Raw genomic sequence first — 27,644 nt, 5'->3', positions numbered from 1 at the left:
AGAAATTTCCTGAACAAAACCGGACATTTTCTGTAAGAAATCCACATGCGTTTTTTTTTCGAGGTTTTTTTTTTTGCATTTTTCTCTCGTTTTTTCCGCGTTTTTTTCCGGAGCTTCCCAATGCATTAAATAGCGGCAAAAAGGCGAAAAATCTGCAAAATTAATGAACATGCTGCGTTTTTTACCGCGATGCGTTTTTTTTCCACAAAAAAAAAACGCATCATGTGCACAAAAATTGCAGAATGCATTAAAAATGATGGGATGCTTATGTATGCGTTTTTTAAGCGTTTTTTTTGCTGAAAACGGCCGAAAAAACGCGAAAACTCCTGAATGTGTGCACATAGCCTTAAAGCGGGCCATACATATAAGAATAATTTCTGCCCAAAGAGCCAATTTGACTATTTTGGATTATGTTATGTTCATTTGAAAATTGTTTGCAAACATGCAGGATGGGTGCTGAAAATGTGCTCCGTCCAGGCGGAATGCTTTTGGCCATAGTCATCCAAGCTACATGTATGTGCTATGATTGGTCACTTTCTCTTGCTTTTCTAATAGTGTTAGAAATTGTTAACATGTTCTTCCCACACTTTTCAATACACTTACCATAAAAAAGTACTGCAGGGGCTTCATGCACATGGTGGTCGGCTTGAGCACCATATTTATATGTGAATTTATGCCTGAAAACGTGTACAAATACATTGATAAATATTTCCTTGTGCTCTCCTGCACACAATAAATAGTTTATTCCTACTGAAAAACTCAATATGAGCTGTAAAAATCTCTAAGTAGTGGGTTCTCACTAGTGGCAGCTGCAGGAAAATCTTATAACTGTGTTGGGCCCTTTTCCACCCCGATACGTGGTCTACCGCTTTGGAAGTTATACCACATGTCCAACCCAAATGGTCTCTGTAGACCATAGATGAAGACGAGTTCTCTGCTATAGCACACATTTTCCAATCAGTTACTAAACTTTTTGAGAAAGTCTTCCTTTAATTCCCCTCATTGAAGGGCCTTCCCAAAATGATGAAAGATTATAAAATTAAAGTTTTTGCATTTTGCGGAAACCTATAAACCCCAGCTGCTCAGAAGGTGATTGCTGCTTCAGTGACATGTCAACATCTTCAAGAAGTCTGTATGTTCTCGTCGTGTTTGCCTGGGTTTCCTCCCACACTCCAAAGACATGCAGATAGGGAATTTAGATTGTGAGCCCCATAGGGGACAGTGATGATAATGAATATAAAGTGCTGTGGAATATGATGGAGTTTTATAAGCAAGCATAATAAATAGATATGTCAGACGATTACTTTTGGATGGATTTCCTTCATAAATGCCTTTGTGGAGTAGCCTAGTTTGGCATGTCTTGAGAGCTGAGACAAAGCAAAAGTACCCAGAAATCTGCAGAGTAATTTGCATCCTGATCTGATTATGTCTAAAATGCACTGAACTGTGATATTTATGACTAATGCGTGAGGAATATAGAAATCCATCAAGTGAAAGGTTTCTGGGATCAGAAGTCAAGATGATGATGACAGGTCCTCGCCTTTGCCACCAATATATTTACTACTTTCTCTTTGGGTTCACAAAGCATGAATATCCTCTACCCCATGATGAATGTAGCTGGTGATCCTCTCCTCCATCTTTACTAAACAGGCCGTAAAGTCTAGAATTGGTGGACAAACCTATGTATCTTGGATGCATAAAAGATGAGTTACACACATCCATGGTGGAAAGTGATAGGACTAAATCTACTGTATGAGAACTCTACAGAAGCTTCTTTCAATACCGATAAATGTTCCTCCATAGAAATCATTATCAGCTATTTCTGTGAGCGTGCTCGCTCTACCCCAGAATGTGCAGCTGCACAAGCTGGCCGCCTTTGTTAGTGGATCCCACTGATTTCAATACAGGGTTAGATTTTTAACCTGGCCAATTTCTCTGAGAAAAGAGGCACCACAGATGTCTGGCAAGTATTCATATCTCTGCCTCCTTAGTTACTAGCTTAGGACCAAGCCATATGGGCATTTATATATTTATGCCCATCTATACATTTGTATTAGCTTAACAGAAGCAATTAAAAAGGCGCAGTTGCCATCCATGAGCCATAAAGGCTTATGCATCGCTCACTGGACCACAGCTAAATCCCTGAACCCAATTAGAGAAGGGATTGAAATCCTTACTGTTGGCCATAGGGTTAGCCACAAAATGAGTCCCAGGAATAGGAATGAATATGTAAGTGATGGCCCGAACAATAGGGGTAGAGAATTATTAACATAATGGAAAGAAAGGGTGAAAGTACTATGCTTATCCATGAGCGCAAAAAGGGCAGTGCACAGGCTCAATAAAAAGTCGGTGGGCCTGTACTCTGCTTATACTCAGTGGTAGGACACTCAGACCGCCGTATAACATAGACGACATCACAATGCTCCGACTGGCTGGCGGCTCTCCTGAATTGAGTGTGACAGCATATATTTCTATGCAGCTGTCATAGTCGGGTAAGGAGAGCTGCCAGCCGGTCCGAGCATTGTGATGCGTTTGTCGTCTGTGTTATATGGCCGTCTGACTGCGCCTGAAAGCCTTTATTCCATTTGAATGATTGGAAGGGATCTCAGAACCCAAACCTTCCCTATTAAAACCTACTAAACTCTTGCCACAACAAATCAAAACGTGTTGCAAAAGGTATACCTTAACCCCTTTACCCCCCAGGGTGGTTGGCACGTTAATGACCAGGCCAATTTTTACAATTCTGACCACTGTCCCTTTATGAGGTAATAACTCTTTAACGCTTCAATAGATCGCAGTGATTCTGAGATACTTTTCTCAAGACATATTGTACTTCATGGTAAAATTTCTTTGATACGACTTGCGTTTATTTGTGAAAAAAACAGAAATTTGGCAAAAATTTTGCAATTTTCCAACTTTGAATATTCATGCCCTTAAATCACAGAGATATTTCACACAAAATACTTAATAAGTAACATTTCCCACATGTCTACTTTACATTAGCACAATTTTTGAACCATTTTTTTGTTGTTGTTAGGAAGTTATAAGGGTTAAAAGTTGAACAGCAATTTCTCATTTTTACAACACCACCATCACACTTGAAGTCACTTCGAGGGGTCTATATGATAGAAAATTCCCCAAAGTGACACCATTCTAAAAACTGCACCCCTCAAGGTGCTCAAACCACATTCAAGAAGTTTTTTAACCATTCAGGTGCTTCACAGGAATTTTTGGAATGTTTAAAAAAAATGGCTTTTATCCTAAGTCATATTGCACGACTCATTAAAGGGTTGATTGTGACTTGTAGGATCACTACTTCCAACAGGTGGCGCTATAGAGTTTAAGTCCTCTTTTTCTCTGAAGAGGCAATTTGCATATTAAAAAATGAACATTTAACTTTTTTTTCACAAATTTTTTATTTTACCAAGGATGAAAGGAGAAATTGGACCCCAAAAGTGTTTTGTACAATTTGTCCTGAGTATGCTGATACCCCACATGTGGGGGTAAACCACTTTTTGGGTGCATGACAGAGCTCGGAAGGGAAGGAGCGCCGTTTGACTTTTTCAATGCAAAATTGTCTGGAATTAAGATCGGACACCATGTCGCATTTGAAGAGCCCCTGATGTGCCTAAACAGTGGAAACCCCCCCACAAGTGACACCATTTTGGAAACTAGACCCCACAAGGAAGTTATCTACATGTGTGGTGAGAACGTTGAACCCCCAAGTGCTTCACAGAAGTTTATAAAGTACAGCCATAAAAATAAAAAATCATGTTTTTCCACAAAAAATGTATCTTTTTGCCCCCATTTTGTTATGTTCCCAAGGGTAACAGGAGAAATTGGACCCCAAAAGATATTGTGCAATTTGTCCTGAGTGCGCTGATACCCCATATGTGGGAGTAAATGACTGTTTGGGCGCATGACAGAGGTTGAAAGGGAAGGAGCGCCGTTTGACTTTTTTAACGCAAAATTGGACCCCAAAAGTTGTTGTGCAATTTCTCTTCTGTATGCTAATACCTCATATGCAGGGGAATACTACTTTTGATGCACAGTGCAAAGCTCAGAGGTGCCATATTGGAGTTCAGATGTTGCTGCAATGGTTTGAGAGTGCCATGTCACATTGGAAGAGCCCCTGAGGTGCCAGAACAACAGAAACCTCCTATATGTGAACTGATTTTACAAACTACACTCCCCAATGAATTCAACTATGTGCCTCACAGAATTTTTTACCACTGAACGGTGAAGAATGAATAAATTACAGTTTTACCACTAAAATGTTGTTTTAGCCCCAAGTTTTTAATTTTTCTAAGGGCTAATAGGAATTTTTTTTTTCAACAACAAACTGAGGTCCATATTATCCTGAGTGTGCTAATACCCTACATATAATCGGGAAATATTTTTCAGGCACAGTGCAAAGCTCAGAAGGCAAGGAGCCCCAGATTTTACTGTTATGGTTTGCAGGTGCCATGACCCGCTGGGAGAGCCCATGAGGTGCCAGAACAGCAGAACCACACATAAGTGACCCCATTTTGCGAACTACATCTCTTAATGAATTCATCTAGGGGTACAGTGATCATATTGACGCCATAGGTGTGTCACAGAATTTTATACCATTGGACAGTGAAGACAAAATAACTACATTTTTACCACCAAAATTTTGTTTTAACCAAAGATTTTACATTTTCACATAAAAAGTGGGTAAAAATGGCAACAAAATTTGTCCCACAATTTCTACAGAACATAGCAATACCCTATATGTGACTGTACAGTGCTACTTAGACATACGGAGAAACTCGGAGGAACGGAGGGCTATTTGCCTATTCAAGGGAATGGGTCTGTGCACATGTTAGTGTGTTTCCACAGACCATGTGTCCGTGGGCAAAACACGCTGACACGTCCGTTTTTTAATGTCAGCACGGGCCACAACATGTTCCGCACACATGCATATGCATAACACACATGGATGTCATCTATGACTTGCAGCGGAGTGTCACATTCTGTGAGCGCTCACGGTGCTAGCGGGGATCTCACTGAAGTCACCGCAGTTCAGCCCGGCTGAGGGTTGAGCTTCAGTGACCGGACGTTCCTCTATGACATCACCCCCGGTCACTGACACTGCGTTCCCAGCAGTTCATTCACCAATGGTTCTCAGCCTGGACAGTTGCATCTTTGCACCGTCCAGGTTGAAAACTAATTATCTCCCAGACATGGATTACGGCGTGAGATAGCACGCCCAAGAGGTATGGTATAGTGTTGTTTTTTTATTTTTGTTTTATTACAGGAGATCGAGGGCTTCGGTGGAATAGGCGTTTGGTGAGTATAACTGTTTGTTATTTCTAAGTAAAAAAGTAAAACTGTTTTGTTTTATTTGTAATAAAAGACTTTATTCTGGCTGTGTCTTTATTGACCATGTAACTACAGGATTAGTAATGGTTAGGTGTCTTATAGACGCTTCTCCATTACTAAGCCGTGGGCTTGATGTCACCTGACAATAAAAAGGAGACATAAACCCCACAAATATGAACCCCACTTGCCACCGCTACAGGGCAGGTGGGAAGAGCCGGGCAAAGCGCCAGAATTGGCTCATCTAGTAGATGTGCCTTTACTGGGCAGCTGTGGGCTGCTATTTTTAGGCTGGAGGGGGTCAATATCCATGTCCCCTTACCAGCCTGAGAATATCAGCGCACAGCTGTGAGCTTTAGCAAGAACTGGCTGTCAAAAATGGAGGGGGACCCTATGCAGTTTTGTAAAATTATTTATTTAAATAATTAAAAAACAGAGTGGGGACGCCTCTATTCTTGAAAACCAAACTTGCTGAAGATGACATCTGAGGGTTGCAGCCCCCAGCTTGAGTTTTGCCTGGCTGGTTATAGAAAATACAGGGGAACCCATGCCCTTTTTTTTCATTTACGGTATTTATCTATTTATAGCACAGGCGGCGGCTGAAGAATACCCCCATCAGCCGCTCCTGCTGTCAATGTTATTAGCAGCAGCAGGGGTAGGATAATGGGAGTAGTAGTCCCATCAGCCGCCGCCTGCTGTCTCTTTTATCACTTAAATTTAACTCTCATCATTCTACCCTGCTTATGCCGATCAGTGGCACAGCAGGGGAGAATGATAAGAGCCGTGTTCAGCACCCGGTGCCGGGGAACAGCGCTTACTGTAATTCTTCTTCCCTGGCGCCAGTCCATGTGGTACTGATACGGAACACGCAAGCCACACGTGTGCCGCAAGTATTACACACATGGACACTGACATCTACCGGAAATATCAGAACGTGTGAAAGAGACCTTATAGTGGGTTTTCATGTTTCGCTGCTGTCACACACTAAAAGACGCGTTTTATTGTAAAAAATAGTTTTTGCATCACCACATTTAGAGAGCTATAAATTTTCCATGTTTTGGCCCACAGAGTCATGTGAGGACTTTTTGCAGGACGAATTGATGTTTTTATTGGTACAATTTTCGGGCACATGAAATTTTTTGATCGTTTTCTGTTCCTATTTTTGAGAGGCAGAATGAACAGGGAGGGGGGGGGGTTATGCCTTTCCATGTGTGGTAAAATTGGTAAAGCAGTTTTATTCATTGGGTTAGTACAATTACAGCGATACCTCATTTATATCTTTTTTTATGTTTTGGCGCTCTTATACAATAAAAACTATTTTATAGAAATAATAATTATTTTTGCATCACTTTATTCTGAGAGCTGTAGCTTTTTTATTTTTCCGCTGATGGAGCTGTATGGCGGCTTATTTTTTGCGGGACAAGATGACATTTTCAGCGGTACCATGTTTATTTATATCCCTCTTTTTGATTGCGTGTTATTCCACTTTTTGTTCAGTGGATCAAATATTTATTTTCCTCATTGTATCTCCCATCCACTATGTTTGTGGCGGCCACTTTACAGTATATACGGTAAGTATACACACACACACACACACACACACACACCTTTATATATTGTTTATATTTAAAAATAAGGGGCTAATATTTTGTTAATTTAATTATTTAGCTATATTTAGGGTCAAATTCTTTTTGATTATTTAATGTTTGTTACTTTGGTCTTATAAGATGTAATTGTATTGTCTTGTTTCTGATTTTTATTGTTGCTGAACTTTAATTAAAAAAAATGTAATGTGAAAAACTGAGTGAGCACTGCTGTCTGTATATTGGGCCCATACTCCATCTCTGTATTATATATTGTATTTTTATCTTCACAGGGCCAGAGGGCTGTAACCTATTTATCTATCATTTGCCCCAGGAGTTTGGGGATAACGAGTTGACACAAATGTTCCTGCCATTTGGTAACATAATTTCGTCCAAAGTATTCATGGATCGAGCAACCAATCAGAGCAAGTGTTTTGGTGAGTTCTCATTGAGTACTTTCTCTTTTGCATATAAACCTATAAAGCAACATGTGGCTAAGGGACAGTAATAAATGTCCAAAGGATCTAGTTATATACCGTAATAATTAGAAATAAACTATAACCAGAAATCCACGCCAACAAATAGAGGTATCAAAAAAGAATAATATAATTTATTGGGGTATCAGATACATATCAAAAATAGTACATATATAACATATACAGACAATCAATGGAACTTTGGCTATATTTCCAAGTAAGTTTAATATTCAACATGTTGGTATTGAGGTGGTTCAAAAAGGTGTCTAATTGCGACGTGGAGCCATGCCATATGAAGAAAATGTCGTCGATATAGCGTAACCACGAGATAAAAGGAACCTTGACCAGGTGTGTCAAGGACCACATCCCTTTCCCACAGTCCCATGAACAAGTTAGCATATGAGGGCGCACAAGACGCCCCCATTGCAGTGCCCTGGACGTCTTGTGCGCCCTCATATGCTAACTTGTTCCTGGGACTGTGGGAAAGGGATGTGGTCCTTGACACACCTGGTCACAGTTCCTTTTATCTCGTGGTTACACTATATCGACGACATTTTCTTCATATGGCAGGGCTCCACGTCGCAATTAGACACCTTTTTGAACCACCTCAATACCAACATGTTGAATATTAAACTTACTTGGAAATATAGCCAAAGTTCCATTGATTGTCTGTATATGTTATTTATGTACTATTTTTGATATGTATCTGATACCCCAATAAATTATATAATTCTTTTTTGATACCTCTATTTGTTGGCGTGGATTTCTGGTTATAGTTTATTTCTAATTATTATATAACTAGATCCCTTGGACATGTATTACTGTCCCTTAGCCACATGTTGCTTTATAGGTTTACTAGATGGCAGCCCGATTCTAAAGAATCGGGAGTCTAGAATCCATATATACTTGAAATTCGGCAGGAGCTTGAAGAGCAACGTCACTGGGCCCGCCTCCACGCAGTAGAAACTTGCTGTGAGGTAAAAATTCAAAAATCACACCAAAATGGCGGGCGGAGTGTGTCACAGTACGGCACGTTTCTGATTGGTCGCTCGCAGCAGGCGGCAACCAATCAGACACTGGACACTGTTGACGTCACTTATCTCCGGACATTAGCCCCGGACATTAGCCCCGGACATTAGCTCCGGACATTAGCTCCGGACAGGAAGTTGGCACAAATTGCAGGAAGTAGTATTCTAGGCAATTATATATTAGATATGTTCAGGCCTATAGGTATGCCCTCTGCTGGCCGAGAGGATGTTTTCTGTATAGGTGTTGTACTTTCTCTTATGCAGTCTGGTTCTTCGCATCCAGCTCTGTTAATGCAAAAATCTATCTTTTCACTTCAGGATTTGTCAGTTTTGATAATCCATCCAGTGCTCAGACAGCTATCCAGGCCATGAATGGATTTCAGATAGGGATGAAACGGCTGAAAGTTCAACTAAAGAGGCCTAAAGACACTACTCAACCATACTGACCATCCCTAGACACAAAAGACCAATCTTGGTCAAACAGGTACGAGCTCATTAGTGAAACCTCAAGATATCATTATTACCGTATTTTATAAAATCTATGTGTGATATATTTCTTTTTTACGGCAGATTCGCAATGGACCTTTGACACCCTCAGTCCTTCCTTAAAGGATTATGGGAAAAGAAGACTTTTTACCACTAAACACTATGTCTCACCCCTGAGCCTCATGACCTTTGTCCCTCACCCACACCCAAGGACCAAAAGGTGGCTTTGGGGAGGAGCAGGAAGAACCAAGCTACCTAAACACAAGGTTGTGTCTTGTGAGTGTTCTATGTCTGTCTACTCAACGCCTAGGAGAGACCATCCATAAAGGAACAAACTTGTACCTGATGACCTCCCTCAAATGACCAAATATATGTGGGGTTACAGGACGATACTCGCGCCAGAAACCCTTGGGAAGACAAAGCCCCCTCCGTAAGAGTGGCTACAGATTTGCAGTGCAAAGGACTATCTGTTTACTTATTTATATGAACATATTTATTTAGTGGTGAGGCCCAGCGCAACCTACTTACATCCCTTCCACTGCCAGTGGGCCGATGTGAGATGGAGTTAGACATTGTTATATTTTGCTTTATAGATTTTTTTTTTCCACGGAGGACAGGGTGTTCTGGGTGGGCAGGAGTGGAGTTCAGCAGAGGTCAAAACTCATGTTTACAAAACGCCCCACTTACAGGGCTTACCCATTTTTCTGCTACTCATGCACCTGGCCCCCCAGAAAAGGGCTTGACTTTTGCATCTGCTCCAAAACCCTACTCTGTGTCTTTCAGGATTGAGAAAGAATGAATCTCTCAGTGTTGCTGCGTGAAGAGAATATGCAGGGTGAACCAGTATCTGCTAACCATGCCTCATGTTCACAACAGATTTTTGGACTCTCCTATCAATAAGGGGGTACATGGTTAACAACAGTGATTGGATAATTAATGTAATACGGAATCTTGCTACACATAGAAAAATATTCTGAAGTGCTTAATAATGCCAAGTGTGACACGGCTGCTTTCCTATTTAGAGAAAACATCCTTCACTTATATTAGCAAATGATTCAGTTGTTATAGGGCTGTGACATAGTACAGAGATGATATTGTGTATGGGAGTATTTTTCATAAAATAACACATTGAAAGGAGCATGTCAGCCCAAATGTACAGTATAAACTGTATAAAGTGCATAGCCTTGTATGAGATATAGCCCCACTCCTCCAAACAGTACATTTGGACTACATTCATACATCTGTGTCAATTTTTACATCCATGAGACATGGTTTCATTCGTGTGGCATCTATTTTGCCTTCATTTTTTCTTTTTCATCTGCTTTTAAAAACTGAAGCAAGTAGATTGTCTTAACTTTCACGTGTTCACTGATCCACTTTTTAGAGTCGATGAATAACAGATGAAATTAGTATAGAAATCTAAAGTACAAAGTATGTTCCATGTTTCATCCGAATTGTACTGATCACCTTAATAGCCAAGTCTGATCTGCAAAGCGGATAAAAATAGGGCATGCTCTGAGTCTTACGGACTGGACATAGATTTATTTTTAAAAGTCCAGTGTGAGTATAGATCAGTGAAATTCTATGGGTCCGTGTGTTGTGTAAGAAAAATAAGAGATGGCACATGGATGTGTCAGACTGATGTATAAATGTAGCTTTAGTATTCTAATTGCTGATTTTGTTCTGCAGAAATTAAACTGTAATCGAACATGTTTATTAGAGTGCTCAGTGGCCAAGTGGCTCCTTGCTCAGTGCAGATCAGTGCTATTTTTTGAATGCCCTGCCTCTCTCATTGGTGAGACACTGCTTCCTCCAGGCAAGCTTGTGCTGCCAAACACTAGTGGGGGAAGTGGAGGCATACAAAACCAGGGCGTGGAACGGTGCACTCTGCCTCTTGGCCACTGAGCGCCAAAATATCATATTTGATTACAGTTTAGTTTCTGCAGAGCAGAGATAGCAATTGGAACCCTTAAGTCACCCATACACAGACTAATATTGGCTGAACCCGTAGATATCGGCGGGTTCATCCAAATGTCTAATGTGTATGGGGGCCCCAAACAGCTGATTGTTGGGGGAGTTAAGGATCCAACATGTCCAAATTTGTAGTGATGTTTCTTTTTTACTCTCTAAGATAAGATATCTGGCAGCGGCTCTCATAGAGAACATTGGAGCTCTCCTGTAAATGGGGGAGATGGCTGTTAGGTGACAGCCATCTCATGCCTATGGCCATCTTGTAAGTAATACAGTTGTGTAAAAAAGTGTTTGTCCCCTTCCTGATTTCCTATTCTTTTGCATATTTGTCACACTTAAATGTTTCAGATCATTAATCAAATTTAAATATTAGACAAAGATAATACAAGTAAACCCAAAATGTACTTTTTAAATGAAGGTCTTTATTATTAAGGGATAAACAAATTCAAACCTAAAGGGCTCTGTGTGAAAAAGTGATCAAAAGATTCCTCAAAAGCTAGATATCATGTCGCGATCTAAACAAATTCTGGAACAAATGAGAAACAAAATAATTGAGATCTGTCAGTCTGGAAAAGGTTGTAAAGCCATTTCTAAAGCTTTGGGACTCCGGCGAACCACAGTGAGCACAATTATCCAAAATGGCGAAAACATGGAACAGTGGTGAACCTTCCCAGGAGTGGCTGGACGAGCAAAATTATATCAAGAGCGCATGCCTCACTTGCCTCAGTTAAGGTAAGTGTTCATGACTTCACTATAAGAAAGAGACTGGGAAAAAATCGCCTGCATGGCAGAGTTCCAAGACGAAAACCACTGCTGGGCAATAAGAACATAAAGGCTTGACTCAGTTTTGCCAGAAAACATCTTTATGATCCCTAGGACTTTTGGTAGAATACTCTGCGGACTGACAAGACAACAGTTGAACCTTTTGGAAGGTGTATGTAACTTTTTGGAAGGTGTAAGTAACACAGCATTTCAGAAAAGGAACATCATACCAACAGTAAAATATAGTGGTGGTATTTTGATGGTCTGGGGCTGTTTTGCTGCTTCAGAACCTGGATGACTTGCTGTGGTAAGTGGAACAATGAATTCTGATGTCTACCAAAAATTCCTGAAGGAGAATGTCCGTCCATTTGTTTGTGACCTCAAGTTGAAGCGCTCTTGGGTTATGCCGCAGGACAATGATCTAAAACACACCAGCAAGTCCACCTCTGAATGGCTTAAGAAAAACAAAATTAAGACTTTGGAGTGGCTTAGTCAAAGTCCTGGCCTTAATCCGATTGAGATGCGGTGGTATGACTTTAAAAAGGCGGTTCATGCTCGCAAACTCTTCAATGTAGCTGAATCACAATTCTGTAAAGATGAGTTTGCTAAAATTCCTCCAGAGCGTTGTTAAAGACTCATTGCCAGTTGTCGCAAACCCTTGACTGCAGTTGTTGCTGCTAAGGGTTGACGAACCAGTTATTAGGTTTAGGGGGCAATCACTTTTTTGAACAGGGCCCTGTAGGTTTGGATTTCTTTTTCCCTTTATAATAAATACCTTCATTTAAAAACTGCATTTTGTGGTTACTTGTGTTATCTTTGTCTAATATTTAAATTTGTTTGGTGATCTGAAACATTTAAGTGTGACAAACATGCAAAAGAATAGGAAATCAAGAAGGAGGCAAACACTTTTTCACACAACTGTATACCTGCTGTGAAAATCGCATCTTTAAGCCAATGTCCTTAGTTTGTACTGTAAATTTGGGCAGACAGATTTCCTTTTAAAGTCCATTTTCTAAATATGCAAAAGCACATTAGATATACTTTATTGCAATGACATAAATTCCTTTTGCAAATTTGTGTACTAAGATTATATTGGTGCAGATCTTTGCACTGGATTTCCTATTGAAGCACACCTTTTTAGCTGCATGCATACTAGGCATGTGATTTGTGGGCTAAACTAATCTTTAGCTTATCATCTCATCGGCCACTAGTGAAGCCATGAAGCCCCTTCTCCTAATAAATTGATAGTCTGATATTTCCAGTTCATTTGACCGAGTTAAATTCCGACATAAACCCACCGAAGACTGCCATTTAGGCCTGGTTTGTACATAGCAATTCTTGATATTGTCTGACCACAAATGATCAGTTATAGAGATAATCACAAATGATCAGTTATAGAGATAATCATTATGTGTTAGTGGGCAAGATGATTGAACCCATTGCTTCTGAAATTGATCTGCCCTCATGACAGGTTTTTAAAAGGAAAGTTCAACTTTTCAAAAATATTTTTCAAAAACTCCACTGAGCCATGTTAGAAGATTGTTGTTTGAAGCCAGAGCCCTGTAACCACCACTAATTGCTAGAACACAGGGCCTGTAGCACTCATCCGAGCCCCGTTTTTTTCTACATGAAGAAAAATAATACTATTGTATAAAATGGGAAACCCCACTAATCCCTGGGTCAGAAAATGAAGAGACCTGGCTCTAGGATTGTCCCATGATGCCCAGTGGCAAAGTCAGGGGGCACACATTGTCTAATCTTAGTAGAATGAGTGTAAAAGCCCTGGAAAGCGCATTATAAATAATTGCAGTGTAATTTGCTCTAAAAACTGAATATGTAAACCTAGCTGTTAGTTTGTCAGTTTGGAAGTGATGTTGATCCCCCCATCCCCTATAGTCCTAGAGGCGAGGTAACAGCCAGCTCCAAGAACAAGGGGTCGTTGCATCTGTGGTCACTTGTAAATACCATTTTTATACTTCAAACATTCCTTATCTCAGATGTGTAAAGACGAGGCCCTAGTTAAGCACAAAGAATGGAGGGGCTTCTCAGCTTTCTTACCTCTCTCCATCCTCCAGCATATAATTAGGACTAATTAACAGATATCATTATTTCTAAATGGATAGCAGCCTCCCAAAGTACAAAGTATAGGATTCTTCATGGATCTCCAGAACATCCGTCTGTAGGCTGAACGCAGCTTCCGCTTACCCACATTTGCTTGTGCAGGGTCTCTGAAAGGCACTATATGTATATAGCAACAAAGAGTATATTTGTGCTGCAGAGAAAACAGATTACTACTTGTAAACCTTACTACGTTGAGTTGGGCCACAATCATATTTTGACTTTAAGAAGCATTACAAGGCCCCCCTCACTGTGAAAAGTGAAACCTTTTAGGTGCCAGAAGTGTACAGTAATATTGCAACTCATCAATTAGAGTGACTTTTGACACAGAAAGGAATAATACTTTATGACAGAGTCCACCCTGAATGCTGTACGGTGGAGAACTATGGCTTCAGCCTGCCTTTACTTACAATGAGAAAGTATGTAGTGGACTTTTCACAAGAAAGGTAAAGCACAGTGTAACTTTGTTATCAATAGATGAACTGAATCATAATTGGTGGGAAAGGGTTAATGCAGCTGATTATTTAGCAGTGATATCTCTTATCATATATCCAAGGCTTGGTTACCTTATATAGTAAAGAAAGTTTTCAAGATGGCCACCAACGTGAGCAGGGAATCTTCAGGGCTGTCAAAGTTTATTAAATATATCCTGTTATTTTCAGTGCTAAGTTGACATCAGAAGAGAAAGCCACTCATGAAACTGTGCCTCACATGGACGAGAGCTTTCTCTGCATCCTCTTCTTGCCTCGTCCAGGCTGCACATCCCTTGGGTGTGTCTAAGATGTCTGTGGCCGAAATATCCAGGTGTTCAGAAAAGCTGCCGTTTACGAAAGAATTAAAAGTTAATTCTTAAGGCTCTGCTTCTGTTTGCGTTTTCATAAAAAGAGATTTGTGACTGATTCTTTAATGTTAACATCATGATCGATGTGTGTGCGCGAGTGTGTGTGGGTATGTGTGTGCAAGTGTGTACGGGCATGTGTGTGTGCGGGTGTGGGTGTGTGCGAGTGTGTACGGGCATGTGTGTGTGTGGGTGTGTACGGGCATGTGTGTGTGCGGACGTGTGTGCGAGTTGGTATGGGCATGTGTGTGTGCGCATGTGTGTGCGGGCATGTGTATGTGCGGGTGTGTGTGGGCATGTGTATGTGCGGGAGTGTGTGCGGGTGTCTGCATGGGTGGAGGAGTCTACGGCTGCATATTTCTGTATTCCAATCTGTGCATAGAAATGTGTTCAATATATGGTAAGTTGGATATTTACAATGTAGAGTCAGGATTAAACAGAATGGTCTGAAAAGATCAGTGTAACCCTGACAATCTTTTTCCAAAACAAATGATAGTAGGCGTTTGGGTAATACAATGACATTAGAGCACTGCTTCCCCACAATGTGCAATGAGAGAGGATAATATGCATCCAGAGACTGTGCTGTCATCCATTAGACTACATAGAAAGAAATCATTGGACCGCACATCCAAATGCCAAACATTGATCTACTGTGGCTAAGCAACATTTTCAAAAGTGAACACAAGATTTTTACTTAACGTCTTGATCAAAATGTATAAGCCCAATGCCACATCATGGCAAACCTCTGAGTGGGTCCCTAACATGTTAGCCATAGTACTGTGCATTGACCATCGACACTATGAAACCAGGGGGAGTGATACAGTACCCATGCTGCAAGACAAGCCCCTACGGCTCTGAGCCCCACCACCCCACAGATATGGCACTACAGCAACAATGGCTGCTACACGGCACCAACACCAATTTAATTGATCTTAAAACTTTATCTTCCATGCATTCTCAACAATATGTTAATTAAGAACCTGGTTTTCAGTTTTAGAAATTTTGCTTGGCTGCAGAGAAGCCTCAATCGGGCAGCATATGATGTTATTTATTAGTATCTACTCTATTTTTCTGTGAATCCCTATGTTTTGCACCAGCTGCTAGACGGATATTGCGCACTACATCAGTTTCGGCCAGAAATTCTTTTAAGGGGTATTTTCAAATTTGGAAGCTATCCCCTATTCTTGAGGTCTGATTGCATGAGTGGAGCAGTGGTTGATCATGCTCACTGCCACTCCAATCATTCTTAATTAGACCACCAGAGATGGAGGAGTGCTGTGCTCAGCTGGTATTCGGCACTCCCATAAGAATTAGTGGAGTGGCAGAGCGCATGATCGACCACTGCACAATTCAGATAGGGCTCTGAAGAGCCCCAGTTCTCAGGATCGGTGAGGGTCCCGGCTCTCGGACCTCCAGATATAAGCAAGTTATCCCCTACAGGGGATAGCTTCTAAACTTGAGAATATCATTTTGTTTTGTTCTGAATCACTGAGTAATTCAATGGTGGTATCAAGATACAATGTCCTTGGCAGAGATGGAACCGATTTTTCAAGCTTAAGAATTATAACTAATTAAGAGTTATTTGCATGTTATTTAATACAGTTTATAAAGAGTCACTCATCATATATGCAACAGTCGGAACATTGTGGCAACATACTGTAGACGGTTAGGATGTAACAGAATGATACACTGTAGCTATAGTCCAATACTCTATGGTATCTTGGGATATGCCATTGAAAGGAACCTGTCATTAGATTAATGCTTGAACCTCAGAGCAATCTTGCCTTGCGCAGGCGTGTACTATGAAGGACAAAGAATGAACTTCAATCCAATGATGCAGCCAGCGGGTAAGAAAAGGGTGAATCAAACACCCGAAAACCCCGCCCCTATGGCCGAAGATTGTTCCCTCCAAATTCAGGTGACAGAGTCCCTTTAACATCCTCTGTATGGCTTGCTGCATATGCATCTCTTAAATGGAGAAGAAATGATACCAGGCTGCTGTATAGAAAGAAGGCAAGCCGACAGTCGATGTCCTAGTAATTTTTTTATTGCTGAGATTTCTTGGGTCCAGGCATTCATGTTGATGTTTCATTAATACACACCACCTACCTAAACATCATTACAGGCTAAACACAACTCAGGTATATGGTATTGCCTCACAATGACCTCTTTAACAACTCTTTAATAATGTTTACCATCACATTCCAACCATTGTACAGAAATGGTTGGAGGAACATAAGAAGGTGTTCAAGATGGTTATTTAGTCTCAAAATTGCTTGGGCCTCAATCCGATGAAGCAGTTGTGGGATGTGCTGGAAGTTTGATCTATAAAAGTTCTACTTCACTACTTACAGTTATTATAGGGACTCTGTCAGTAAAAAATGACTGTTCAAACCAAGTACAGATGCTCGGAGCATCCTTCGTAGGTGCAGTTTTGGCTATGCCTACTTGTTTTCCATCTTTCTCCACCCCCCTCTGGTGCTACAAAAACTGGACTGTCACTCAAAGTAGGTAGGTAAGAGATAGAGTGAAAAAAAGTAGCTGGGAAGGTGCACTGAAATGTTTGGCCATGCCAAGGGTGCACTGAGCACCTGTACTTGGTTTCAACAGTCATTCTGTGCTGACATTTTGATAGATAGATAGATAGGAAACGGTCTGAGTTCTTGTGGGATCAGAGTAAATTCGTCAGCATGAGGAGTACCCCAAAAATATTTTATGGTTACGGTAATTATTATTGATTCATATTCTATTCTATGGTACCTTACCTTCACACACTCATTGAATTAGTTAACATTGAGAAAATAAAAAAGCGCTGCAGCCCCAACCTACCTTTAATAATATCTTTGGACAATGTAGGGAAGAGTGGTCTCACAATTATTGCTTGACAGAATGGGCTTACATAGGAAGAGGCAGAAGAAGACTGGCATGCAGCCGCTTGTCTGTACATATTAGTTTAATGAAACCGGATATGGCTGATGGAAAGTATCTTCATCTTGTGTAAGAAGATGAAGGCCAGAGAATCCTGAGATTTATCATGTGACTGCTGGCTGACTGAAAAATATAAATACAACAATTATTCAAAATCTCACTAAAAGGATTGTGCACTATTGGCGCAACTTTTTTGCATTCTTTGGCAATAAAAATCATTTTTAAAATTAGGTTTCATTAAAAATGTGCCACCATTTGGTTTTACAGGTCGTTTGTTTCCCTGCACATTCAACTTTGAAGTACATTTTGATCCTAAATTAGTTAAGAGGAGTTTAGAAAAAGACTGAGAAAAGAGTTACAAATTCCCAGTTAGACCATCATACTGGGTGGACTAATTGACAGATTCTCAGTTAAAGGTTATTGTCAAGTTGTGTCGTGAGCAACACTTACAGTCATGGCCAAAAGTATTGACACCCCTGCAATTCTGTCAGATAATACTCATTTTCTTCCTGAAAATGATTGCAAACACAAATTCTTTGTTATTATTATCTTCATTTAATTTGTCTTAAATGAAAAAACACAAAAAGAATTGTCCTAAAGCCTAATTGGATATAATTCCACACCATACATAAAAAAGGGGGTGGACAAAAGTATTGGCACTGTTCGAAAAGTCATGTGATGCTTCTCTAATTTGTGTAATTAACAGCACCTGTAACTTACCTGTGGCACCTAACAGGTGTTGGCAATAACTAAATCACACTTGCAGCCAGTTGACATGGATTAAAGCTGACTCAACCGCTGTCCTGTGTCCTTGTGTGTACCACATTGAGCATGGAGAAAAGAAAGAAGACCAAAGAACTGTCTGAGGACTTGAGAAACCAAATTGTGAGGAAGCATGAGCAATCTTAAGGCTACAAGTCCATCTCCAAAGACCTGAATGTTCCTGTGTCTACCGTGCGCAGTGTCATCAAGAAGTTTAAAGCCCATGGCACTGTGGCTAACCTCCCTAGATGTGGACTGAAAAGAAAAATTGACAAGAGATTTCAACGCTAGATTGTGCGGATGTTGGATAAAGAACCTCGACTAACATCCAAACAAGTTCAAGCTGCCTTGCAGTCCGAGGGTACAACAGTGTCAACCCGTACTATCCGTCAGTGTCTGAATGAAAAGGACTGTATGGTAGGAGACCCAGGAAGACCCCACTTCTTACCCCGAGACATAAAAAAGCCATGCTGGAGTTTGCCAAAACTTACCTGAAAAAGCTTAAAACGTTTTGGAAGAATGTTCTCTGGTCAGATGAGACAAAAGTAGAGCTTTTTGGGCAAAGGCATCAACATAGAGTTTACAGGAGAAAAAAAAGGCATTCAAAGAAAAGAACATGGTCCCTACAGTCAAACATGGTGGAGGTTCCCTGATGTTTTGGGGTTGCTTTGCTGCCTCTGGCACTGGACTGCTTGACCGTGTGCATGGCATTATGAAGTCTGAAGAATACCAACAAATTTGGCAGCATAATGTAGGGCCCAGTGTGAGAAAGCTGGGTCTCCCTCAGAGGTCATGGGTCTTCCAGAAGGATAATGACCCAAAACACACTGCAAAAAGCACTAGAAAATGGTTTGAGAGAAAGCACTGGAGACTTCTAAGGTGGCCAGCAATGAGTCCAGACCTGAATCCCATAGAACACCTGTGCAGAGATCTAAAAATGGCAGTTTGGAGAAGGCACCCTTCAAATATCAGGGACCTGGAGCAGTTTGCCAAAGAAGAATGGTCTAAAATTCCAGCAGAGCATTGTAAGAAACTCATTGATGGTTACCGGAAGCGGTTGGTCGCAGTTATTTTGGCTAAAGGTTGTGCAACCAAGTATTAGGCTGAGGGTGCCAATACTTTTGTCTGGCCCATTTTTGCAGTTTTGTGTGAAATGATCAATGTTTTGCTTCATTCTCTTTTGTGTTTTTTCATTTAAGGCAAATTAAATGAAGATAATAATACCAAATAATTTGTGTTTGCAATCATTTTCAGGAAGAAAATGAGTATTATCTGACAGAATTGCAGGGGTGTCAATACTTTTGGCCATGACTGTAGCTTTCTCCTTACATCCTGGTTGCAGGGCTGGGGAAGGGCACTTCTCATTGAGTAACAATTTTGGTCAGTAGTTTCTCCTTCTGTGACACGTTAATGGTCTGTCAATGTTCTGAAGTGTACACTGTTAGGGCTCATTCCCACTTGCGATGAAATTGGACAAATGTAATCTGCTAAAAAATCAGATTGCAGCCAGACCAATGTTATTTTATCATTGTGTGTTCATCTGCGGGGTTTTTTCAGCTCGGATCGGATCACGATCGGACTGGGAAAAAAAATCGCAGCATGCTGAGATTGTAATCGGAAATCAGATTGCATTCCGCAATAGAAGTCAGTGGGAGTGCTGTCTGATTTTTACACACCGATCTCATTTGAAAAGCCGGCAATTCATGTGCCGCGTACAGTAAGATCACACTGGCAGGTTAAAATTAGTGATGAGCGACTATACTCATTGCTCTGGTTTTCCCGAGCACGCTTGGGTGGTCTCTGAGTATTTGTGAGTGATCAGAGATTTAGTTTTTGTGGACACAGCTGCATGATTTGCGACTGCTAGACAGCTTGAATACATGTGGGGATTCTCTAGCAACTAGGCAACCCCCACATGTACTCAGGCTGGCTAGCAGCCGTAAATCATGCAGCTGCATCTACAAAATCTGAATCTCTGAGCACTCACAAATACTCGGGAGACCAGCCGAGCATGCTCGGAAAAACCAGAGCAACAAGTACACTCGCTCATCACTAGTTAGAATAGAATAGCTATAAACACATAGAATAGATGGATATATAGATGTTAGTGACACACACACCTGTCGTCTAATGATTAGTGGGAAAACTGGAGAGGTGTACAAGCCACAGTGTCTTGCACCCACTGTGATATTTGGTGGAGGATCGGTGATGATCTGGGGATGCTTCAGCAAGGCTGGAATTGGGCAGGTTGTTCTTTGCGAAGGACGTATGAATCAAGCCGCATACAAGGTTATCCTGGAAAAACAGTTGATTCCTTCTGCTCAGGCAAAGTTCCCCAACTCTGAGGACTGGTTTTTCCAGGACAATGTGCCATGCCACGCAGCTAGGTCAATCAAGGTTTGGATGAAGGAACACCACATCAAATCTCTGTCATGGCCAGCCCAATCTCCATACCTGAACCCCATTGAAAACCTCTGGAATGTAATCAAGAGGAAGATGGATAGTCACAAGCCATCAAAGAAGAACTGCTTAAATTTTTGCGCCAGGAGTGGCATAAGGTCACCCAAAAGCAGTGTGAAAGACTGGTGGAAAGCCAAGATGCATGAATGCTGTGATTAAAAATCATGGTTATTCCACAAAATATTGATTTCTGAACTCTTCCAGAGTTAAAACATTAGTATTGTTGTTTCTAAATGATTATGAACTTGTTTTTTTTTTTTTGCATTATTTGAGGTCTACAAGCAATGCATTTTTTGTTATTTTGACCATTTCTCATTTTCAGAAAATGAACACAAAATTTATTGCTTGGAACTTCGGAGACATGTTGTCAGTAGTTTATAGAATAAAAGAACAATTTACATTTTACTCAAAAATATACCTATAAAGAGAAAAATCAAACTGAAAATTTTGCAGTGGTCTCTTAATTTTTGCCAGAGCTGTATATGTATAGTGGGTACGGAAAGTATTCAGACCCCTTTAAATTTTTCACTCTTTGTTTCATTGGGGCCATTTGGTAAATTCAAAAAAGCTATTTTTTCACATTAATGTACACTCTGCACCCCATCTTGACTGAAAAAAAAAACCAAATGTAGAAAGTTTTGCAAATTTAGTAAAAAAGAAAAACTTAAATATCGCATGGTCATAAGTATTCAGACCCTTTACTCAGACACTCATATTTAAGTCACATGATGTCTATTTCTTTGTGATCCTCCTTGAGATGGTTCTACTCCTTCATTCGAGTACAACTGTGTTTAATTAAACTAATAGGACTTGATTTGGAAAGGCACACACCTGTCTATATAAGACCTCACAGTGTATGTCAGACCAAATGAGAATCATGGGGTCAATGGAACTGGCCAAGCAGCTCGGAGGCAGAATTGTGGCAAGGCACAGATCTGGCCAAGGTTACAACAGAATTTCTGCAGTACTCAGGGTTCCTAAGAGCTCATTGGCCTCCATAATCCTTAAATGGAAGAAGTTTGGGACCACCAGAAGTCTTCCTAGACCTGGCCATCCAGCCAAACTGAGCAATCATGGCAGAAGAGTCTTGGTGAGAAATGTAAAGAAGAACCCCAAAATCACTGTGGCTGAGCTCCAGAGATGCAGTGGGGAGATGGGAGAAAGTTCCACAAAGTCAACTATCACTGCAGCCCTCCAGCAGTTTGGCCTTTATGGCAGAGTGGCCCGACGGAAGTCTCTCCTCAGTGCAAGACATATGAAACCCAGCAAAGAGTTTGCTAAAAAAAAAAACAGATGAAGGACTCCCAGACTATGAGAAATAAGATTCTCTGGTCTGATGAGATGAAGATAGACCTTTCTGGTGATAAAAAAAAAAAACAGGCACTGCTCATCACCTGCCCAATACAATCCCAACAGTGAAACGTGGTGGCAGCATCATGCTATGGGGCGGTTTTCAGCTGCAGGGACAGGACGACTGGTTGTCATTGAAGGAAACATGAATGCGGCCAAGTACAGAGATATCCTTTTCAGAGTGTTCTGGATCTCAGACTTGGCCGAAGGTTCACCTTCCAACAAGACAATGCCCTCAAGCTAAAATAGCAAAGGAGTGGCTTCAGAACAACTCTGTGACCATTCTTGACTGGCCCAGCCAGAGCCCTGACCTAAACCCAATTGAGCATCTCTGGAGAGATGTCCACCAACATTCACCATCCAACCTGACAGAATTGGAGAGGATCTGCAAGGAAGAATGGCAGAGGATCCCCAAATCCAGGTGTGAAAAATTTGTTGTATCATTCCCAAGTATGACTGTACTAGCTCAAAAGGGTGCTTCTACTCAATACTGAGCAAAGGGTCAGAATACTTATGACCATGTGATATATCAGGGGTTTTTTTTAAATACATTTGCAAAAGTTACTACATTTGTTTTTTTTTTCCAGTCAAGATGGGGTGTAGAGTGTACATTAATGTGAAAAAAATAAACTTTTTTGAATTTACCAAATGGCTGCAATGAAACAAAGAGTGAAAAATGTAAAGGGGTCTGAATACTTTCCGTACCCACTGTATCTATCAAGAGACGACGATATGTAATAAAACGGCTTTATATAATCCCATATGTAAGGGACAGAGTTGTAGATAACGAGAGGGCACTGAGTAATAAGGGATGGTAGTATACATAATAAAGGAGACTATAAAAGATATACACTGGGGAAATAAGTGTTTGATCCCTTGCTGATTTTGTAAGTGCCCACTGACAAAGACATGAACATTCTAATTTTAAGGGTAGGTTAATTTTAACCTTCGTCAGGCTGCATAATTTTACAACGTTAACAGGCTGCAGAGGTACAGTTGTACCTTTATATATATTTTATTGAAATTTGGCCAATATATTCTGGACCAAAATTGCAGAGATGTCATGAAATTTCAGCCCTCTACGGCTTTTCGAAAAAAAAAGTTATTGCAATTTTAAAACGGAATAGTTACAATTGTACCTACTCAGCCGGACGAAGGTTAACATTGGCACGCAGGGCGTTTATATCTAGGCATTTCATCCTCAAATGCACCTGACCGCTGCCTCATTTAAACTTGTTCCCCCTGCAACTCTTCCTGTGCCGGTTGGTTCCACATGGTCCCATCTAGATAGTAGATGGCAGTCTTCCCGCACTAATGATGCATCACACTGGGGCTCTTCAGGAGTATCATTGCCTTCCCTTACATTCACTCCTGTATGGAGTAATCACTGGGACAGTGTGCAGACATAATCTGCCACCATAGTGCATGCGATTGGCCCTAAAAAGTGACACAAGCACTGGATTTCTAATGGAACTTAGGAGCAGAACTATTGCTTATAAGGCCGGAGCAGAGTTACATTATGCAGCAAGTGGAATGTGTGATATTCAGCATCTAATTTACATAATTTCAATGCCCTCTTTAGTGTTAGTTTGTATTTTTCATTGCTAGCTAGTTGTCAGGTCCCTGAACCTATTCTGTAAGTTCCTGAACCTGTTGTAGAACCCACCTAGTTTGAACCTGAGTATTTGCCTGTGTCCACTGTTGCCTAACTCAGAACCTGTCCCCGTTGCATGTGTTTTCTGCACCCGAAACAGCTCTGGTGGTACGTGAGCCTGAAACTGTGTCAGCAGTACCTGAGCCTGAACCCCAAAGCTCTCCAGTGGTATCTGTGGTATCTAAGCCTGAAGCTGCTCCGGTGGCACTTGAGCTTGCCGGTGCTCCGGCAGAACCTGAACCAGTGCCAGTGTCCATCCTGTTAAGTGTTCCGGGACCCACACCACCTGAACCAGTACCTGTGTCTGCGCTTTCAAGTGTCCCAGGATCTACACTGTCGGAACCTGCAACAGTATTCCATCCTGCCTTGGACTTCAAGTCAGTGTCTGCGACCCTGACCCTTGGGGTCAGCTACAACAGTAATGGAGACTGTCCTTGGAGTGGTACCTGGCAGCTACTTGCAGCTCAATCCTAACTCTATCATCAGGAGAACTAGCGAAAACCAGGTGGCCGCTTAGCCACGACCAGGGTTGCCACTAGGAATTTCAGGGCCCCATACTGGCAAAATATTTGGGACCCCTTGAGACTCCGCACAGGCTTCACCTCAGTTACGCCTTGTAATGCTGTGGTAGCACCATACGCAATGAAGAGACAGTGACCCACAAAGTTCAAACACAAGTCTCTTTAATGTTTTACTTCACACATAAAGGTGCATGGCATTTTATAGTACACGTCATCAATGTTCAAAACACACAGTTGCATCTCGTCTCTGTCCATTTCATAGCAGTACACATATGGCTTTTAGATTGCAGTCCCTAAACCCTCCATATTACAGTCTGCAAACACAGCTTCACATGTTGAAGACGCTACACACGCCAGTCGTCTGACTAGTTCCTGTGGGTGTCCTGCACCGCTGTATCACAGACTCTTTACTCACACAGCCATACACAGCCCAGGATATCCTCCGGATAGCAGCCTGGTACCATATCCACCTGTTTGCAATCTCCTGTTCACCTCCGGGCACAGGACCGAAACCAGTTACCATGGATGACTTGCATCACTGTGTACGCTGCGGGTGCCAGGCTATTCAGCTGCCATAGCTGCTGTCTCAGCTGGCCTGTGCTGCTTCACACCCAGAGCCAGGCATCTGCTCTGCACAACAGCACACACCAGACTGACACTGACGTTGCACCTGACACACCCGTACTCCATACTGCAGGGTTTTTAACAAACAAACTTATGGCTTTCAGCCACATGGAAAACCCAGACTGGAAATCCATGACTGCCATGCACATCTATAAACTTCATCACCTGGGGAGAAAACACAGCGACCCCTACCTGTGACATGAGTCACTGCCTCACAGCCTCCACCCCTCAAACCTTCCATGTCAGCAGTACCTGAGCCTGAACCCCAAAGCTCTCCAGTGGTATCTGTGGTATCTAAGCCTGAAGCTGCTCCGGTGGCACTTGAGCTTGTGGTGCCAATATTCAAAAAGGGCTCTAAAAGTGAACCTGGAAATTATAGGCCAGTAAATCTAATCTCTATTGTTGGTAAAATATTTGAATAGGTTTCTGAGGGATGTTATTCTGAATAATCTCAATGAGAATAACTGTCTAACTCCATATCAGCATGGGTTTATGAGGAATCGCTCCTGTCAAACCAATCTAATCAGTTTTTATGAAGAGGTAAGCTATAGGATGGACCACAGTGAGTCATTGGACGTGGTATATCTCGATTTTTCCAAAGCGTTTGATACCGTGCCGCACAAGAGGTTGGTACACAAAATGAGAATGCTTGGTCTGGTGGAAAATGTGTGTAAATGGGTTAGTAACTGGCTTAGTGATAGAAAGCAGAGGGTGGTTATAAATGGTATAGTCTCTAACTGGGTCGCTGTGACCAGTGGGGTACCGCAGGGGTCGGTATTGGGACCTGTTCTCTTCAACATATTCATTAATGATCTGGTAGAAGGTTTACACAGTAAAATATCGATATTTGCAGAGGATACAAAACTATGTAAAGCAGTTAATACAAGAGAAGATAGTATTCTGCTACAGCTGGATCTGGATAAGTTGGAAACTTGGGCTGAAAGGTGGCAGATGAGGTTTAACAATGATAAATGTAAGGTTATACACATGGGAAGATGGAATCAATATCACCATTACATACTGAACGGGAAACCACTGGGTAAATCTGACAGGGAGAAGGACTTGGGGATCCTAGTTAATGATAAACTTACCTGGAGCAGCCAGTGCCAGGCAGCAGCTGACAAGGCAAACAGGATCATGGGGTGCATTAAAAGAGGTCTGGATACACATGATGAGAGCATTATACTGCCTCTGTACAAATCCCTAGTTAGACCGCAAATGGAGTACTGTTATGATCCGGTGACCTTGGAGCAGCATGAAAACTTTCACTGGAGTAGGTGGTAACTATACTGACCGCAAATCCTGATCTTAACACCGCAACTAGAAGTACCCGTGGGGTGTACCTAACAAACCCTAGACACCTTGTCACAGCCGGAGGACTAGATGCCCCTATAGATGGAAATAGGAATACTATCTTGCCTCAGAGCAGAACCCCAAAGGATAGGCAGCCCCCCACAAATATTGGCTGTCAGTAGGAGAGGAAAGTCAAACACAGGCAGAAAACAGGATTTAGCACAAGAGGCCACTCTAGCTAAAATAGGAAAGGATAGAACAGAGTCCTGTGCGGTTAGTATTAACACCCTTCCAAAAATATCCACAGCAGATTATACAAAAAATTCCTCCATCTAACTAAAGATGTGGAACGTATATCTGCAACTCCAGAGACTACTACACTCAGAGCAGGAATACAATCAAAAAACAAGCACACAGCTTGTGTGCCATAGAAAAAGAAACAGACACTTATCTTTGCTGAATTGGCAGCTAAGCAGGAGAAGCCAGACAAAGATCCAACACTTCCCAAGAAACATTGACAACTGGCAAGGACTAATGAGTCCTACAAACCTAAATACCCCAGTCAGATTTGCAATCAGCAGATACACCTGTCCAGGACTGCAGGCCAGGGACAACTGCATTACCAACTACAGCCACCGGAGGGAGCCCAAAAGCAGAATTCACAACAGTACCCCCCTTGAGGAGGGGTCACCGAACCCTCACCAGAGCCCTCAGGCCGATCAAGATGAGCCAGATGAAAGGCACGAACCAAATCAGCGGCATGGACATCGGAGGCAAAAACCCAAGAATTATCCTCCTGGCCATAACCCTTCCATTTGACAAGGTACTGAAGCTTCCGCCTCGAAAAACGGAAATCCAAAATCTTCTCAACAACATATTCCAACTCCCCATCAACCAACACAGGGGCCGGAGGATCAACAGAGGGAACAACGGGCTCCACATATTTCCGCAATAAAGATCTATGGAAGACATTATGGATCGCAAAAGAGGCCGGAAGCGCCAGTCGAAAAGACACCGGATTAATAATCTCAGAAAGCCTATAAGGACCAATAAACCGAGGCTTAAACTTAGGGGAAGAAACCTTCATAGGAACATGACGGGAAGACAACCAGACCAGATCCCCAACCCGAAGCCGGGAACCAACACACCAACGACGGTTAGCAAAACGTTGAGCCTCCTCCTGAGACAACACCAAATTGTCCACCACATGAGCCCAAATCTGCTGCAACCTGTCAACTTCAGAATCCACACCAGGACAGTCAGAAGGTTCAACCTGCCCAGAAGAAAAACGAGGATGAAAACCAAAATTACAAAAGAAAGGCGAAACCAAAGTAGCCGAACTAGCCCGATTATTAAGGGCAAACTCGGCCAATGGCAAGAAGGCCACCCAATCATCCAGATCAGCAGACACAAAGCATCTCAAATAAGTCTCCAAAGTCTGATTAGT

At 41.7% G+C, this 27,644-nt stretch overlaps 1 protein-coding gene across 2 annotated transcripts in view; it reads left to right on the top strand.

Moving 5' to 3' along the window:
- CELF5 (CUGBP Elav-like family member 5) overlaps positions 1-14,620 on the top strand; it is a 193,640-nt gene extending 179,020 nt beyond the window's left edge. For both annotated transcript variants that reach the window (XM_069739376.1, XM_069739368.1), the window contains exons 11-13: positions 7,220-7,363; positions 8,749-8,914; positions 9,001-14,620. In XM_069739376.1, coding sequence (XP_069595477.1) covers positions 7,220-7,363; positions 8,749-8,876 — 272 coding nt within the window. In that variant the 3' untranslated portion in view covers positions 8,877-8,914; positions 9,001-14,620. The remainder of the gene's footprint in view (positions 1-7,219; positions 7,364-8,748; positions 8,915-9,000) is intronic.
- Positions 14,621-27,644: the final 13,024 nt, after the last annotated feature.

This window comes from Ranitomeya imitator, chromosome 1 (assembly GCF_032444005.1).
Source record: "Ranitomeya imitator isolate aRanImi1 chromosome 1, aRanImi1.pri, whole genome shotgun sequence".
NCBI lineage: Eukaryota > Metazoa > Chordata > Amphibia > Anura > Dendrobatidae > Ranitomeya > Ranitomeya imitator.
Note: the sequence above shows the minus strand (reverse complement) of the source record. Positions and strands in the feature narration are given on the sequence as shown.